We start from the raw sequence: 16,643 nt of genomic DNA on the forward strand, positions 1-16,643 counted from the left end.
ACATGGGCATACATACACGGATGGTGTGCGTGTACATACACATGGGCATACATACACGGGTATGTATGTACGTTGTTGTTGGCTACCATCGAGTTCATTTCAACTCACAGTGACCCCATGTGACAGAGTAGAGTTGCTCCACAGGGTTTTCAAGGATGTGACCTTTCAGAAGCAGATGGCCAGGCCTTTCGGTTAGTAGTCCAGCGTTTAACCATTTGCGCCAACTGGGGAGGGGGGGAGAGAGAGATTGATATTTATTTATTAAGAAACGCCAGGGGCAGGGATTGAGCCAAGCCCCTCAGGGTCACACACGTCTTCCTTTGCTGAAGGGAAGTGATCGCAGAGTGCCCGCAGCACCGTGCGGACTGTGCTCCCGGAGCCTCTGAGGGAAGCGTGGTGTCGGCCGTCCTGACAGCTTGTCTTCATCTACCACCCCGTGCTGTGGTGGAGTGAAGGAAGCTTTTTCTCCAAAACACGCACATAAAAGTTTTGCAGCCTGTGTTACAAAGTCGAACCACAAAATATAAAATCACCACAGATTATCTGCATCCTACTTGCCATCGGTTCTACAGAAAAACAGAGCCAAATGAATATCACCCGAAGTTAGATGTAAGCAAACTCCTCTAAGACAAACTGAACGTTTGGCAATTAAATGCATCGAGGTATTTAAGGTAAATGGAAATCTAGTTCAAACACATTTAGCAGTACAAGAGAGCAATTTTTTTTAAGGCGTAAACATTTTAAAGAAGGAAAAGGCACTATGACGTCACTGTTGTATTTTTTGAAGTGCTGTCAGCATCTGTCGCTAAGATAATATCCATGAGCCCTTAAGGGTTGGGTCTCTGGAACGCAGAGCCCACCACCAGCTGGGATCTGGCCGGTCATTCTCGTGACCATCAGTGAGGATTCATCAGATGCCTCCTGGGCACCTGGCATGTGACTCGGTGCTGGGGACTGGAGCAGAAGGCACAGATCAGAGGAGCACTGAGGAGCCGAGAAGGTAGTGGGAACTCAGAGCCCCCAGGGCACATCAGGTTCATCCAGCGCCCAGTTGGTCCAGTTTGGCCATAGATTCAATTGGCATGATGTTTGGATACCTCGATTTCATTTTTGAAATGATACAAAGAAGGTAAATTGAAACGCAGGAGTGAAGTGCTTAAAATTTTGATAGTTTATTTTTATTTATCTCAGTTACCTTCCCTGCAGTAGGCCAGCTAGGCCACTGTTTTTAGCAAGGAAGTACTCTGACGTTGTACGTGTGAGTATTTTTAATACAGCCCTTCGTTTACGAAAGTCTGAGTGTGTGTGTGTGTGAACACACAGGGCGCAAAGCGACGCGCAGTAACCTGCGTTCACGCCTTTCTTCTTAAACGGCTTAGAACACGGACCCATTAAACACACGGAGCGATTGCTGTCTACACAGGTCACGCCTTTCTTCGCAAATGGCTTAGAACACGGACCCATTAAACACACGGAGCGATTGCTGTCTACACAGGTCACGCCTTTCTTCGCAAATGGCTTAGAACACGGACCCATTAAACACACGGAGCGATTGCTGTCTACACAGGTCGTCAGCGTAGCTGTAGTCCATGACCCTCGGGGGTTCTCACGCTGGCCTCTGCTTCCTGAGGTGACGGCGGCAGTCACTTTGGTGGTCTTGTGGTTTTGAAGCCAGTAAATTAGTCGTTTTGTCCCTTAGGTACCAGCGTGGTTTCCTTTTCAATAAAACCTGTCAGCAAACAGTTTTGGGTTTTATCTCCTTTGAATTTTTCTCTTCCAGTGCAAATGTAAGTGTCAGCACATGATAAAATGGTAAAAACAAAGAACATAAAGAGAGACACTTCGGGAGACAGGTCTTGAAGCAGCCATCCCCTTAGCGATGGATTCTGTGGTTTGCCCTTGATGTCTGCATAAGCAGTCTGTTTGAATCCAGATGTCAGTAAACGTGATCAGTGTTGGAGTTTTGTCTCTGGGCTTGACATGACCATTTCTTCTTTACTGAGGAGTAACCACCATTGTGTCCGCCTTTTCTGGCAGATTGATGATATCGATCTCATCAGCGCAAACATGGAGAACTCCCTTGCTTCTGTCGGGGGCTTCTGCTGTGGCAGGTCTTTTGTAATTGACCACCAGGTAGGCTTCTTTGGATTACAAGACCATAAACTGAAACTGCTTCATTGGTCGCCTCAAAATGTAACTTCTAAATATAAAAGTCTAAATATTTATATTTAAAAATTATCTCCCTTTAAAAAAAAAAACAAAAAAATTCTTGATTCTATTCCACATGTAACTTTCCCCATGCCTGGATCTTTCCACATCACCCTTCGTGCACGCTGGTTAGTAGGTGGTACGGGGACTCACTGCTTGCAGAATGCTGACCCAAAAAAGACAGAGAAGTGTGTTGATGTTGTGAACTTGTTTTGTTTCTTTTCAGAGACTTTCCGGCCAGGGCTACTGCTTCTCAGCTTCGTTACCTCCCCTGTTAGCTGCTGCTGCAATTGAGGCTCTCAACATCATGGAAGAGAATCCAGGTATCGTCTCTTAAACTAGGAAATCAGAGAGCTCTCGGGCTGTCTTAGTCACGTTGGCTGGCCGGCTCTCTGCAGGAGTTAGCTAGCGGAGATTATTTACCAGACAAAACTCTGGCTCTCGGTTATATCACCTGGCACTATTGGAAGAGTGTCAGGGAAGACATTGTCCCTGCCTCAGGGGTTCTTGTTCTCAGAGCTAGAGTAAAAGCATGGCTGACTCCGTCCGCTGCTGGGAGGCGCTAGAGGGCGGAGTATCCTCCTAAACATCCCCATTCCCGAAAAAAGTCCCCCTCGTCGTTTGGTTTATATTTGGTTGAGAAACTGGGTAAAGTGTGCCGCTCTTTGGCATCTGTGGTTTTATAGCTGTTGTCTGGTTTTCCCTTCACCTTTGAAGTATCACTTGGTACCGAGGCAAACCTGCTCCACCAAAGCAGAACCTGCTTGGCGCGCCCGCTCTCTTCTGCTCTTAGCAGGCCCTTATGGGACAGGGTTTATTGAAATGAAGTTACAGGCTTCCATCTCATTTGTACCAAAAAAAATATTAAAACAGCAAACTATTTTTAGAAGTCAGATTCTTGAGTTTGACCACAGAATAATGATCATCGAGGAAATGCTGTTCCATTTACTTTTGGAATTCCAGTTACTAGCATAATACCAAAGAAGAAAATACCCTGACTGAAACAGCATAAATTAGGTAGTTCCCTGTTGTGAAAATAAAGGAACCAAGGAGCAGAAAGGTGAAGGGTAAGCCACTAACTGCCTGTGAAACCTCCAGCAAAAGAGCTGCAATCCTAAGTCACGTGTCCTAATTCACGGAAGATGCTGCCCTCAAGTCATGTTGCTTTTACAACAGACAATTTATATCTTTATGAAATAGATGCGAAGGCTCTTACAGCAGTACACCCACTCCTCACTTACCAGCTGTCTCATTATCTGACATTTCGCATTTACAACAACAGGAAAAATCTACTGTCCAGCTATTTTGTACATTAACGACATATGTCTGGCAGTATTAAATCCTGAGGTGTGAGGCAAGAGTAACGCTGGCTGTGATGGTCAAGGTTGTTTGTCAGCTTGGCTGGGCTGTGATTCTCAGTGGTTTGGCAGTTATGTAAAGATGTAATTTGGCAGTTATGTAATGATGTAGTCATCCTGCATTTTGTGATCTGACGTAGTCATCCTCTGTGTTCACATAACGCCGATTTTCACATAACGACCTGGTCTTTGGAACCTAACCATGTCAATAAGTGAAGAGTGGGTGTAATTTGACAGATCTTGTGCTCACTGTTGCCTCTGCCCTCCTTTCCCTAACAGAAGTTTTTTTTCTAATTGTGGCAAAATACATACAGCAAAATTTTTGCCTTTTCAACCATTTTTACATGTATTATTCAGTGACATTATTTACTTTCCCCATTGTGTACCAACAAAAGATTTTAAACATGAAATTTTTCTGGACTTCATAATATCCCTTTTTTTCCCTTAAGTATGCCAGTATTAGCCTTCTATGAGGAAATGAAAAACACTTAACTTGATCTTTAATTTTTAAAAATCCAAAACATTTAAACTTTGAAGACATTTTGCCTCTTTTCAAAGGATTTCATTTTACTATTCATTTACATTCAGTTTGAAGCCCAGCTCTTTCTTGTGAACAAATTTTTACAAGAATTCTTTCTAGCTAATAGTTTTCTGACAATTGCCCAGCGAGAATAAAATTTTGACTATAAAATAATGACTCTAAACCCAGGGGCTGTTTTGACAAAATAAAACGTCAGCTGTGAATTAAAGATGTGGCTTTAGTGTGATAAAGTCACCAACACTGGAAACACAAAGGGAGAAGCAGGCCTTTCCTCGTAGTTCTTTTTCTGAATTTTCAATGTTGATTTTAATTTCTGGAGCCAGAGCCTGTGGATGTTTGTCTGCACATTTGTATGCTCGCTTCCAGACGACCTGACACTCTCACCTCCTGGAGATAGGATTAGATATTTTGATTTTTGAATTTTCCTTGAACAAAAGGAAAATACAAAGGAAACAGTATAAAAATTACTCTAGTGTCTGCTTTTTACAAAGTTGTTTGGGGTCCAGAGAGAAGTGTAATAGGTCTGCACCCTGTTACTCCCAACCCCCTTATCTAGATTACCTGTAGACTCTCAGTAACAGTCAGAGCCCCTGTTTTGCTTGGAGAGCCCCATCCCGGAGGCTGGCGAAAGCGGGGCAGCAAGGGAAGGAGGCGCTGGGTTCCCAGGTGCCAGAGACGAAAGCCCAGGCCCATGGAGGAGTGTGAGTTACAGCTCTCTGTTTATCATGCGGAAGGATTGGCCGCATTTTAAGTGGATGAACTTGAACTGGGCCGTTAAGAATCTTTTTTAGATGAGTGCTGTCAAATGTTCCAAATAAACTACCAAAGATATTCTTTTTCACACAGGTATTTTTGCAGTGTTGAAGGAAAAGTGCGAGCAAATTCATAAAGCATTACAAGGGTAAGTTTTCTGTGTTTTCTACCAGTGTAAAGCTCATCTGCACCACGTTTGAAGAACTCGTGCAAACCTCGTTGGTTCTGAGAACATTTGATAGGCTGAGGTCAGTTTGATTGACTTGGAACTAAGAGACCAAAAACCTGATTCACTGAAATTGGTCTGTTTGTGTAAAACCAGACCATCTGCTTTGCTGTTATTTTAACAGCTCGTGACTTTGTTTTTGTAAAAACGATATAAGCTCATTAATAAAATATCATAGCAATAGAGAAGATGCAAAGCTGGAAGTAGCAAATCACCCAGAATCTTACCGCTAGAAATAACCAGGGTAAACATTGGAGAATCTCTCCAGTCTACACGGGTAAAAGGGCATACTCACATACGATATCATTAAATAACTGAGTCCATACTCTCTGTTACTTTTTAATAAATTACTAGATTCTGTTTTATTTAAATTAATACCAGAGAAAGAATCAAGTGAAATTGACGGAACTTTATGAAAGTTTCTTTTTTAAACTGTAAAAGAGTAGTAGCTCGTTAAGATTTCTGTAGAGTTGAGGAAAATTTGAGGCGGGTGACATTCAGGCAGATTTCTGATCTTACAGAAAATCTCTCGCTTTGCCCCAGGTGTTTCTTTTTTGCCTTTCCTAAGGTCAAAAGTACCTTTTCAGTCGTGAAAGTCCTGTCTCTCTCTTACCAGATATGGACCCTAGAGACTTTACAGTAAGAAAAGAATAATTGACCAGTGAGTAGATCACAGCTGTTGAGATAAAGTGGGGGCAGAAACAGTTAAAGTTCTGGGTGTGTCTGTATGGTAGTGACAAAAGTTCCTGCATGATTCGTGGTAGAGAGATACTAATTGTGTTGGTTCCAGTTACACTGATTGCATGAAATATTAATATGCTAACACAGCCTGGCACACAGGAGTCCCTGTAAGTTCATGACCACCACCCTCAAACGCCCTTCACTCTGGCAGTGTTAATGTGTTTATAAGCCCAGTCTTCCACTTTCCCCAGCTCTCTCACACATCTTCTCTTCTCCCCAGTCCTTAACCCTCTGCCTTTGCTCCGTCCACTTTCAGCTCATGTCCTTGCCTCACGCTATCACATGGGAACGCCCTCATTTTCCCTAGCAGATCTGCACGCCTACAGTGTCTAAACAGCCTTCCTTCCTGTGGTCGCTGAAAAATGTTCCCCCAGCCGTCACAGGCCTTCCTTCTTAAGGGCTGTGTGCCTTTGGTTGTCCCCTCTCCTGGGTCACCTTCCTGGCACTCAGGCACACTCTCCTCTCTTGTTCTAAATCCCTCTTTCCCGTGACCCCACCTTCCCCTCTTCCAGGTCACCTTCCTGGCGCTCAGGCACACTCTCCTCTCTCGTTCTAAATCCCTCTTTCCCGTGACCCCACCTTCCTGGCACTCAGGCACACTCTCCTCTCTTGTTCTGAATCCCTCTTGCCCGTGACCCCACCTTCCCCTCTAGCAGCCTCCCCAAGCCCCTGCCTTCCTCTGTCATCTTCTCAAGAGCTGTTTTTGCTTTCTCCACATCCTCATCTCCCATTTACATGTGAAGCTGCTGAGGTCCAGCTTCCACTCTTAAGCTTCATCTGAACTGCTCCTGTAGGGTCACCAGTGGTGTGGCCTTGCCTGGTCCCCTGGTCACCGTCAGCACCATTGACCTCGCTGGCCTTCCTGCAGCTCTTTACTTGGAATCTGTCACACCACACTTCCGGTTCTTCTCCTGCCTCTCTTGATTGCCTCACCCTGGTCTTTGGAGGCTTTCTTTCAGCACCCTCCTCTTCAGGCTTAGTCCTGGTCCTCTTTCCTTCTCTGTAACCTCCTGGGAGAAGTGCCTTCAGCTTCCTATCATTTCGTGACACCTGTAATATGCTGTGGCTCCAGTCTGTGCTGCTCCAGGGGCTCCAGCTCTTACACTCAGATCTACACTTGGGTGACTCCACAGTCACCTCACTAAACACACTAAGGATGTGTGGGAGCAAATCATGCAGTATCTAGATGCCTAGAGGGAACAGCAGACAACACAGCAAGGAGGCCAGTGTGGCCAGAGGCAGGAGAGCGAGGGGATCCGGTGAGGTGAGGGCCAGTGTGGCCAGAGGGGTGAGAGCGGGGGGATCCGGTGAGATGAGGGCCAGTGTGGCCAGAGGCGTGAGAGCGGGGGATCCGGTGAGGTGAGGGCCAGTGTGGCCAGAGACGTGAGAGCGGGGGATCCGGTGAGGTGAGGGCCAGTGTGGCCAGAGGCGTGAGAGCGGGGGGATCCAGTGAGGTGACGGCCAGGTAGAGGGCAGCCATCCAGGGCTCTGTAGGCCACGGCAGGAACCTGGCCTTCTACTCTCAGACAGGAAGCCGTGGCATGGTTTTGGATGAAAGAGCGCCGTGACGTGACTTAAGTTAGGTCTTAGCAAAACGACTCTTGGTGTAGTGTGACGAGCTGGATTGTTGGGGGGGGCAAGGACAGAAGCAGGGAGACAAGTTAGGAGGTTGTTGCAATGATGCCGGCCGCAGGTAGGTGACTCTGACCTTGATAGTGGCAGCGAGAAGGGATTGGATTCTGGATGTGAAGGTAAAGCCAGCTACCTGGATATGTGGGATGAGAGAGAAAGAGAAGACTCAAGGCTGGTCTAAGGCTTTTGGTCTGAGCATCTAAAAAGATGGAGTTGTTAGGGACTGAGGTGGGTGGAACTGTGGAAAAGACACGTTCATTGGGGGAAACTCAGTGTCGGCTGTGTTAAGCATGAGCTGTCCATTGGACAGCAGGTAGGGAGGAGCAGCAGCTGTATATACAGGCGTGACGGTGTGAAGAGGGGAGGGACCAGCAAAGGAGACTGAGAACTCAGAGCTGGCCAGTGAAGCAGCAGCCGGGGTCCTGGAATCCAGGGGGAGAAGGTGCTCAAGTGTCGGTTGTTGCCAGTATCTGCAAAGTGATGCTTCGATTCCATCCCACAGGGTTATTGGTGACTTGGTGAGCAGCTTCAGTAGTGTGCTGGGGGCACAAGGCCTGATGGAAATAGGTTCAGGAGAGAGTGGGAAGAGAGGGATTGAACACAGCTTGGATGTGCTGGATATTGCTATGAAGAGGTGCGGAAACGGGGTGGCGGCCTGAGGAAGGAACGAGGTCAGCAGAGGGTTGTTTAAGACCAATGAGGTCGGTTTCCAGACACCATATCCTTTCTTCTACTGTTCGGTGGTACTCTCTCCGTTGGACGTCAGTTCCCGATTTACACCTGGATCTGTTTTTGTACTGTCTCTTCTGTTGCGATTGGTTCGTTCCCTCAAACTTCAGACTCTGTTCTCGTTAATGTATGTGTTCTTACTACCATGTATGTTTTGCAGTGATTTCAGGTTCCTTTAGAAATATTGCTGGAATTTTCATTGGAAGTGGATTCAGTTCTCCGGTTAATGTGCAGGGAATTACGATCCATGGACATGATCTCTCCACCTACTCGGATCTTCTTTCGTGTGTCCTTTAGTGGGATTTAACATTTTTCTCCACAAAACCCTTTTACCTTTATGAGACCTTTCAGGGAGATTTCTAGATAATCCTATAGGTTTTGTTACTGTTGTGAAAGGGGTTGTCTTTTATATTTTGTGCTTGATGATTGCTGGTTTTTGATTTCTCTGAACTGATCTATTCAGCAGTCTTTCTGAGCTCTCGCTGGTTTCGGTAATTTGTTTGATTCTGTTACGATCATGTGCGTGGACATCCTACTACCTGCAGTTACGGTTTTCTCTCTTCCTCTCCCAATTCTTTGACATCTTACTGCTGTTTTTTCTTTACTGCATTGACCAAGGTCTCCAGCCCTCTATTAAACGGTGGTAGTGATAGCAGGCATCCTTCTTTTACTCCCAGGATAAAATCATTTCTTCACTAAAGAACTGGAGGTAGCCCATGCTTGATTACAGTATATTTTTCTACAGTTTTATTTATTATTAAAGGTCCCCACATGGCACAAACAGTTTGCACTTGACTGGTAACCTAAATGTTGGCGGTTCCAGCCCGCCCAGTGGCACCACAGAAGAAAGGCCTGACGATCCACTTCTGTAAAGATTACAGCCAAGAAAACCCTATGGAGCAGTTCTACTCTTAACACATGGGGTCACCGTGAGTTGGAATCTACTCAGTGGCAATGAGTTTAGATTTATTTAGTGACTGTTTTAATTTGAACTTTTATATCCATACTTTCAATTTTAAATGGACCTTTAATCTTTTGTTACACCAACCTTACATAACATAGAAAGCAACGTTATCGTAGTAGCCTCAGTAAATAACTGGGCAGCCTTTCCACCCGTTCTGCCTTACGGAGCGGGTGCACAAGACAAGGCTTCATTGTTTGCTTCTTAAAAGCTGTGCAGGACTCTCCTTGAAGGCGTTCTAGGCTCGGGGCCTTTGGGTTGAGGGGTAGGCTATGATTATCTCTTTGGGGTCTGCACTTTCCCATTTTATTTTCTGTTTCTCTCTTTTCCATTTGTGTTCGTACTCTTTTATAGCTGAATTTAGCTTACTGGTTTTGTTTCTTTTTTTCCATTAAATATATGTCAAGATAGACATTTTCACAGGTAATAGTTTCAATGTTTAGTTCTAAGTAATTTTTAAATTTCCCTCTCATCAGTAATTCACTTCTCATCTCTAAGACTGAGTTTGAGAGAGGAAGTCAGAAGCCTCTACTGGTTTGCCCCTTGGTCAGAAACCTGAAGATCCCCCAGATGGAACCTAGTTATTTCTGTCTAACTCTCTTCCTAGACTGTAGGCATAAAAGAAGGGAGACCAGGTTTGTCTTGTTGATTGTCCTGTCACTAACACCTAGCCCTGTGCTTGATATTTACCCATTTGGATAAAGTAATATAGATTCTCCAAAATGTTTCTCTGTGGCATGTAATAGGCTCTGAAATACAGCTTCTAAGTTTCTGAACTCCAGCTAAAACTCGTGTGTCCATTTGGTTTTAGTTAAACTTTAATCTAGGCAGACAAAAATAGGGCATTTTGTTTCATTTCATCTCCCACTGGCCTACCCTGCCCAGCCTGTGAGATGAGCCCATTTATCAAAGCACAAGCTAGAGTGGGCTTGGGGTGCCTTGTATGTATTAAGGAAAGTCCAGGCTGTTTGATTCATATGTGCTATTTGAACAGCAAATTTTTAAGTTCTCCTCTGGAAGTACATGACCTTAAAAAAACTACCAATTTTTTTGGGTGCAAGTTTAATGCATCCAAAAATTACATAGAAAATGAGTTTTGAAAGTATATGGCTTATTTCTACATTAGTAAAAGAACTAATCTAGAAAGTTCCCCCACATTCCAGAAGATTCCATGATTCAAATCTGCAGCCTGGTTTACTGAGAAATCTTAACATGACATATTACAGTTAAAGAAAGACACACAAATTAATAATGCTTATGGGTGGTTTGGAGCCCTGGTGGCACAGTGATTAAGAGCTATGGCTGCTAACCAGAAGGTTGGCAGTTCAAATCCACCTGCCGCTCCTTGGAAACTATGGGGCAGTTATACCCTGTCCTGTAGGGTCACTATGGGTCAGAATCGATACGCTACTTCATACTTTTTGTGCTGATTTCATTCTACGGGACAGACAGATCTTTGCAGGTAAAACAAGCTAAATGAATGCAATCTACGTAGCTTAATTTCACATAGGCATGTGACATCATCTGTGTCTTAGGAGATAAGTCAGAAATCAGTGTTTTCATTGTGGGGTAAAATGGACTTTAAAGGAACCTGACTAAATAATACGGCGTATAGTTCTCATGACATCTGTCATAATCGTTTGAAAATAGCAGTTTTCACCCCTCCCCCGAAAAAACCTGTCTTCCCTAAAGCAGCAGACAAGAAAGAGGAAAATAATCTTAACTCAAGCAAAATTTAAAACTGAACATGCAAAGAAAAAGGAAACTTAAACACGTTGCTGGTGATCAAAATACAGTGTTTGTAATGTTAACTTATCCCCGTAATTTATGAGAATACAAGGTACAAACTAAAGACTTAAATAATAAGCGAGGAAGCATAACATCATTCCTTGTAACAAGTAGCCCATGTTTCTGTGAAATACGGAACGAGAAGATCTGTTTCTGTGAAGGAAACAGACGGGGCAGATGATAGGATATGATGGGGCGGGCCCTTTGCTAGGCTGGGTGGTGAGGGAAGGCCCTCCGAGGAGGTCACACTCCACCTGGGACCTGGCGTATATGGCGACTGCGGGCAGAGGCCACAGGGGCCCAGGCCCCGCGGTGAGTGGCCTGGGAGAAGGTGTGTGAGGAGGTCAGTCTCACAAGCTGCGGTGGGCGAGGTAGCAGGGCCCGGTAGACTTCCTAGTGGAGAGCTCGGGGTGACTCGTGTTTTCTCTTGTGAAATGAGAGACAAAAGGATCTGCTCACAGAAACAGCATTGCAGGAGGTGCTCCTAGATGACCAAGCTGTCCAGAGTGTGCATTTTTACCTTTTTTTTTGTGTGTGTCACAATTGGAGTTCCACCGCGGATACTGTGATGCTTCCAGTAAACGTCCCAAGTTTTGTTACATGCAGCGGGCCTCTCCAGTGCAGACCCTGTTGAGTTATTTATGCGTGAGATCTCTTAGCACCCGGAAGGGATTAATGTGTGTGTGTGTTTCCCCCCTTCAGCATTTCTGGATTAAAAGTGGTGGGGAAGTCGTTTTCTCCAGCATTTCACCTGCAGCTAGAAAAGAGCACTGGGTCTCGAGAGAGAGATGTGAAACTCCTTCAGGAAATTGTCAGTCAAGTAAGTATCTAGTTGTCTAAGTGACTCTCCCCACCCTATTTTTATTCCCACTGCAAGCAATTTTTTAAACATCGTTTGTAAGAAAGACCTCTTTGCCTCAAGAGGGAAGATACGGAGGAAGCTGCCAGTCGCCCCTCTTCTGACACGGACCTTTTCTGGCGCTCACGGTCCTTCCCGACGTCTGGCTCTGCCCGGTTAGGTTTATGGCGCGTCTGTCGTGACAGCCTCTGGTTCCTCTGATCGGCCGCCAGAGTCGTGTTCTGTGTGGCGTTGTACTGAATAACTTTGCGTCTATCCCAAATAATGAGCCTACGGAAATTTCATTGTTCACCATTCCCAAAGCCAGGCAGTCGTAGGCTGTAGCTGGGAAGGCATGGTGTCTGGCCATTGCAGGCACGACAGACAGCTCCTGGTCTGGAAGGTTACCCCAGCGGGGCTCCAAAATAGGTTATCAGCTACCCTGCAAGGATCAGAGTCCTGAAGTCAGGGCACGCTTGTAGTCAGGATGGGAGGAAGACAAAACCACTTCTTTAACATGCGTAAAATGACACGTTTACTCAGTTTTTTATTTTTATTTTTTTTAAATCTTCTGAAAATTATTTTACCACTAGTTAGAACTGAGTTACTAAGAACCGTGTTGCTGTGGAAAACCCCGTGCTCTTTCTGTCCAGCGGAGCTGCATCTCAAGCCCTCCTCTCTGACTTGGCTCCGTGCAGTTTTAACAAATGTGAAGGGGCACTGCCCCCTGTAAACATGCCTCCCGTGCGGTGACAGCGCCTTTTGCTTGAACCTGAAATGCATGTCACATGTAGTTTAGAATGAGAACATGTACCGTTTTGCTTCCTCGTCCTGCTAAGGATTCCTCCCAAAGGCTCCTGCTCCGACCCCAGGCTGCCAGGTGGGGTCTCACAGCAATGATGGCGCCACCTGTTGGTGCCTTCTCCGTGTGCGGCCCGTGCCGGGCTCCACCCGTCCAGCATCTCTGGACTTCAGTGCCTGCCTGCCCCCGACCTGTGTGTGGGGTAGGGGGGTGGGAATTGTCACATCCTGGTCCACAGACACCTGGCTGTTAAGTGTGGGGACCAGCACGTGCAGCCAGCCTCTGGCTTCAAGCCTGCTTCGGCCAGCCTGTGCCCTACAGTGTTTGAACCACACGGTCTGCAATGGTAGATTCACGGGAGCATCACGCAGTTTGTGGCCTTCTGGAGTCAGTGGTGTTAGAAAATAAGAATAAAACCAAACTCAGAATGTGAGATTCCTAATTCAGAAAACATGTCAAGTTATGGATTATCAGGAGTGACTCTTGTGTTGTTGGGTGAGGAAATGTCACAGATGTCCCCTCAGGCACAGCTTTGCAGACTTGAAAAATGGTAGATGCTCTTCAAAGGGGGGAAAGCGTCCTACAGACCCCTTTACCGTCTTGGTGTTTTTATTGTAACGTTGCTTAAATCTGTACAAACGTAAAGGTATCGTATTCTTGTGATTAGACTTCTCACACAAATGTAATACCAAAACAGATTCGTAAATTAAATACGAACTAAAAGAACAAGCCAGTAAACTAAATGCAGATTCATTCTGTTACCTGAGTGTGGCAGATGAGTGTTGTGGTTTTGTGTTTTTTAATTGATCACCCCTAGGGCCTGACTCTTGTGGAGCAGGTCCCTGTAAGTGTATCCATCGTTCCCCCCGAGTCTCCACCGAGCCAGCTCAGGGCTGTGAGCCACACACACGCCGTGCTCCCTGGTGCCGGGTTCTCCAGGTGCTGGTGGATGGAGTCCTCGTGGAATCCAGCTCCATCCCGTTTTCACTGTGTAGCGGCAGTTAAAGGCTGACTGCTTCTTTGTTCCAGAGAGACACTAGGACGGTCTGGGAATTAAGGACTTCATAACATGCCCTGCTGAAGTAGACAGTCCTCAGCAAAGAGGAAATGAGAACCTTATGGAGAACCCACAGATCCCAGGATGATACCTGTGGGCCGTTGAGGCCGACCGTCATAACGAAATCATCTGGAGGGTTTAGTGAGAAGAGAGCGGGGTCTGGGGTAGGGAACAAACACTGTTCTGGAAACTTTTCATTTGTAACTTACTTGCATAGTTACCGCTTCTGTCTTAAATATAATAACTATTGGCAACTTCAAAATCTTACTTTGTTTTACTCTCCCCCCACCCCACCCAATATTGGAGTGGGAGAAAAGAATCAGCGTACTATAACTCCTGGTTAAGCTTTGCAGAACTGAGAGGTTTTGCCAAGCTCATGTCGAGTTGCTCGACAAAACACTGTTTTTACCAACTCCAGGTTATGGTTTAGAACGATTCTTAACCAGCCAGGGCTAGAAACAGAGCCAGCACAGACATTTTCAGGAGTTCGCTTTTCCAAGCGCAGTTCCAGAATCCGTAATCAGCCAGAATCTGTGATCACTGCCTGGCCTTGTCTTCATCTCTTCCTAGCAGGGAAAAACCTGCTTACAAAGTACACTCTATTCAAGCAAATGCTTTCACTCCCGGGGACTTGGAAGAATTGTTCCCTCCTGTCAGGCAATGGTATATTACCATCCCTTGCTCTGATTTTTTTTTTTTAATTTAGATAGTTCACATACGATAGATTCACCCTTTTCAAGTACGCAGTTCAGTGGTTTTGAGTGCATTCACGAGGTTGTGCGGCCAGCAGTATCTGATGGCCGAGTGTTTTTATCACGCCAGAAAGAGACCTCCACGGCCAGTACGTGGCTCCGCTCTCTCTTTTAGAGAATTTTTCAGTAGTCGTGGCTCCGCTCTCTCTCTCAGAGAATTTTTCAGTAGTCGTGGCTAACCTTGACTTGCCGGCCATCCTCTGAAGCAGTCCTGCCACTGTAGTTCTGTGTTTAGCTCTTCGCTTGGTTAGCCTTCAGGGCTCCGCTCATCCCATTTCCACGTGTTCTAACTGCTCTGTCTAATTAGGTGGCCACTAGCTACCTGCGACTAATTAAATTAATGCAACGTAAGCAGAATTACAAATTCAGCTTCCCGGTTGCATTAGCCACATCTCAGTGTTCAGTAGCCACATGTGACAGGTGGCTGCCGTACAGGACAGAGCAGAACGAACACAGCTGTCCTTGCAGAGAGTTCTGGAGACCATTGCTGCTCTAGATTATGTTGTGGTATTTGAGTTTTGTTTCCTACCAGTTCTAATTGGAAAAATGAGTTAAAACTGCTGTGGAGGGCTAGCGTTTCCGTGTCTCTTCCGGTTTGAATGAGCACAGTGTCTGATGTTCGTTCGGCTTGCAAATGTATCCTTTTTCTTCACTCAGTGCATGAACAGAAGCATCGCGTTAACGCAGGCGCGCTACTTGGAGAAAGAAGAGAAGTGCCTCCCTCCTCCGAGGTGGGTTGACATTCAGACACAGCCTTTCTTTTTCTGACAAAGTCTGCATGAAATGTATTGTGTTTGAAAATGTCAAGACTATCACAGGATGAGGAAGAATGTCTTCATCATTAAAATATAGTACCTCACCTATTTTCTGTTCTTACACTGGGTGTTTTCACATTCTAGCTGAAAAGCCCCTCAGGACTCACATGTAGCCCCCTAGTTAGCCTAAAGAAGTGTCCAGGACCCCAAGAGTCACTGGGTCAGACGGAAGCTCCACTCAGCACGTCTGCCGTGTACCCAGAGCCCCACGTGTTGCACCAGCAGCTTCTGGCACAAAGCAACCCGGGTTGTGGCCGCCATCACCTCTGCTGGCCAGAGCACTCTGTGGCCCTTCACCCAGCAAACAGACTGAAACACCTGGAGTGGAGCAAACAGCAGTGGGGACAGCTGTAAAGGTTCAAGAAGCCCCGTGTGAGAATGTGCCTCGATTCAGTTTTAAACCCAGAACATACTGAAGGTGAAAGTTACCAAAGGAGCTTCCAGCATAGTCGGGGGGTTAGGCACACAAGCCCGGAAGCATTCAGGGCCACAGCCCTGAGTCAGCACAGTCACAGAAGGAGGAGAGCAGGGCTGGCTCTGGCCTGGGAGGATACCGGCTTCCTGGGGCAGGTGCTGCTTCAGCTGAGCCTGGAGAACCAGGATGTGCTTGTCAGGAGACAGTGAGCATTGTGGCACTCCAGAGATGGCTGCTGTGAGCTTTGCCCTGGGGTTTACCATGGTTCCAAGACCTGCAAGTGCCTCTGGGAAGCTCAAAGCACAAGCCACAAGGATACGGAAGGAGTGAGCCTGGAGCAGGAGCAGACGCCACATCAGGGACGTGCTCACTAGGGAGTGTGGGCCTTGTGCAGGCTCCTAGTGCCAGTCTTGGGCTTTGGAAGACCACACTGGCAGGCCTGGAAAGTACCTTACAGATCCTGCCCCCCGCATTTTTTCTTTTTTTTAACCGTGCCTTAGGTGAAAGTTTACAGCTCAAGTTAATTTCTCAATTTAAAAATTTATGCACATACTGTTTTGCGACATTGGTTGCAATCCCCACAATGTGACAGCACACTCCCCCTTTCCACCTCTGGTTCCCTGTGTCCATTCAGCCAGCTCCTGTCCCTTCCCGCCTTCTCACCCTGCTTTTGGACAGGAGCTGTCTCTTTATCTGATTGAACTAAGAAGCACATTCCTCACGTGTATTATTGTTTTATAGGCCTTTCTAATCTTTGTCTGAAAAGTAGGCATCGGGAATGGTTTCAGTTCTGGGTTAACAGTGCGTCCGGGGGCTATAGTTTCGGGCATTCCTCCAGTCTCTGTCAGACCATTAAGTCTGGTCTTTTTACATGAATTTGGGTTCTGTTCTACATTTTCTTCTGTTCGGGACTCTCTGTTGTGTCCCTGTCAGGGATGCCCCTCTCGTTTTTCATTGCACTTATCCCAGCATGAGACCACAGATTCATGAGGACAGGAGCATCGCTTGCTTTGTGGCCCTCTGTGCT

At 46.1% G+C, this 16,643-nt stretch overlaps 1 protein-coding gene across 4 annotated transcripts in view; it reads left to right on the top strand.

Moving 5' to 3' along the window:
• The window catches only part of SPTLC1 (serine palmitoyltransferase long chain base subunit 1), a 68,603-nt gene that overhangs the window by 50,082 nt on the left and 1,878 nt on the right, over positions 1-16,643 (top strand). For all 4 annotated transcript variants that reach the window (XM_004387973.3, XM_023742115.1, XM_023742116.1 and 1 more), the window contains 5 exons: positions 2,038-2,133; positions 2,435-2,531; positions 4,954-5,008; positions 11,640-11,757; positions 15,044-15,117. In XM_004387973.3, coding sequence (XP_004388030.1) covers positions 2,038-2,133; positions 2,435-2,531; positions 4,954-5,008; positions 11,640-11,757; positions 15,044-15,117 — 440 coding nt within the window. The remainder of the gene's footprint in view (positions 1-2,037; positions 2,134-2,434; positions 2,532-4,953; positions 5,009-11,639; positions 11,758-15,043; positions 15,118-16,643) is intronic.

This window comes from Trichechus manatus, unplaced genomic scaffold, assembly GCF_000243295.1.
Source record: "Trichechus manatus latirostris isolate Lorelei unplaced genomic scaffold, TriManLat1.0 scaffold00201, whole genome shotgun sequence".
NCBI lineage: Eukaryota > Metazoa > Chordata > Mammalia > Sirenia > Trichechidae > Trichechus > Trichechus manatus.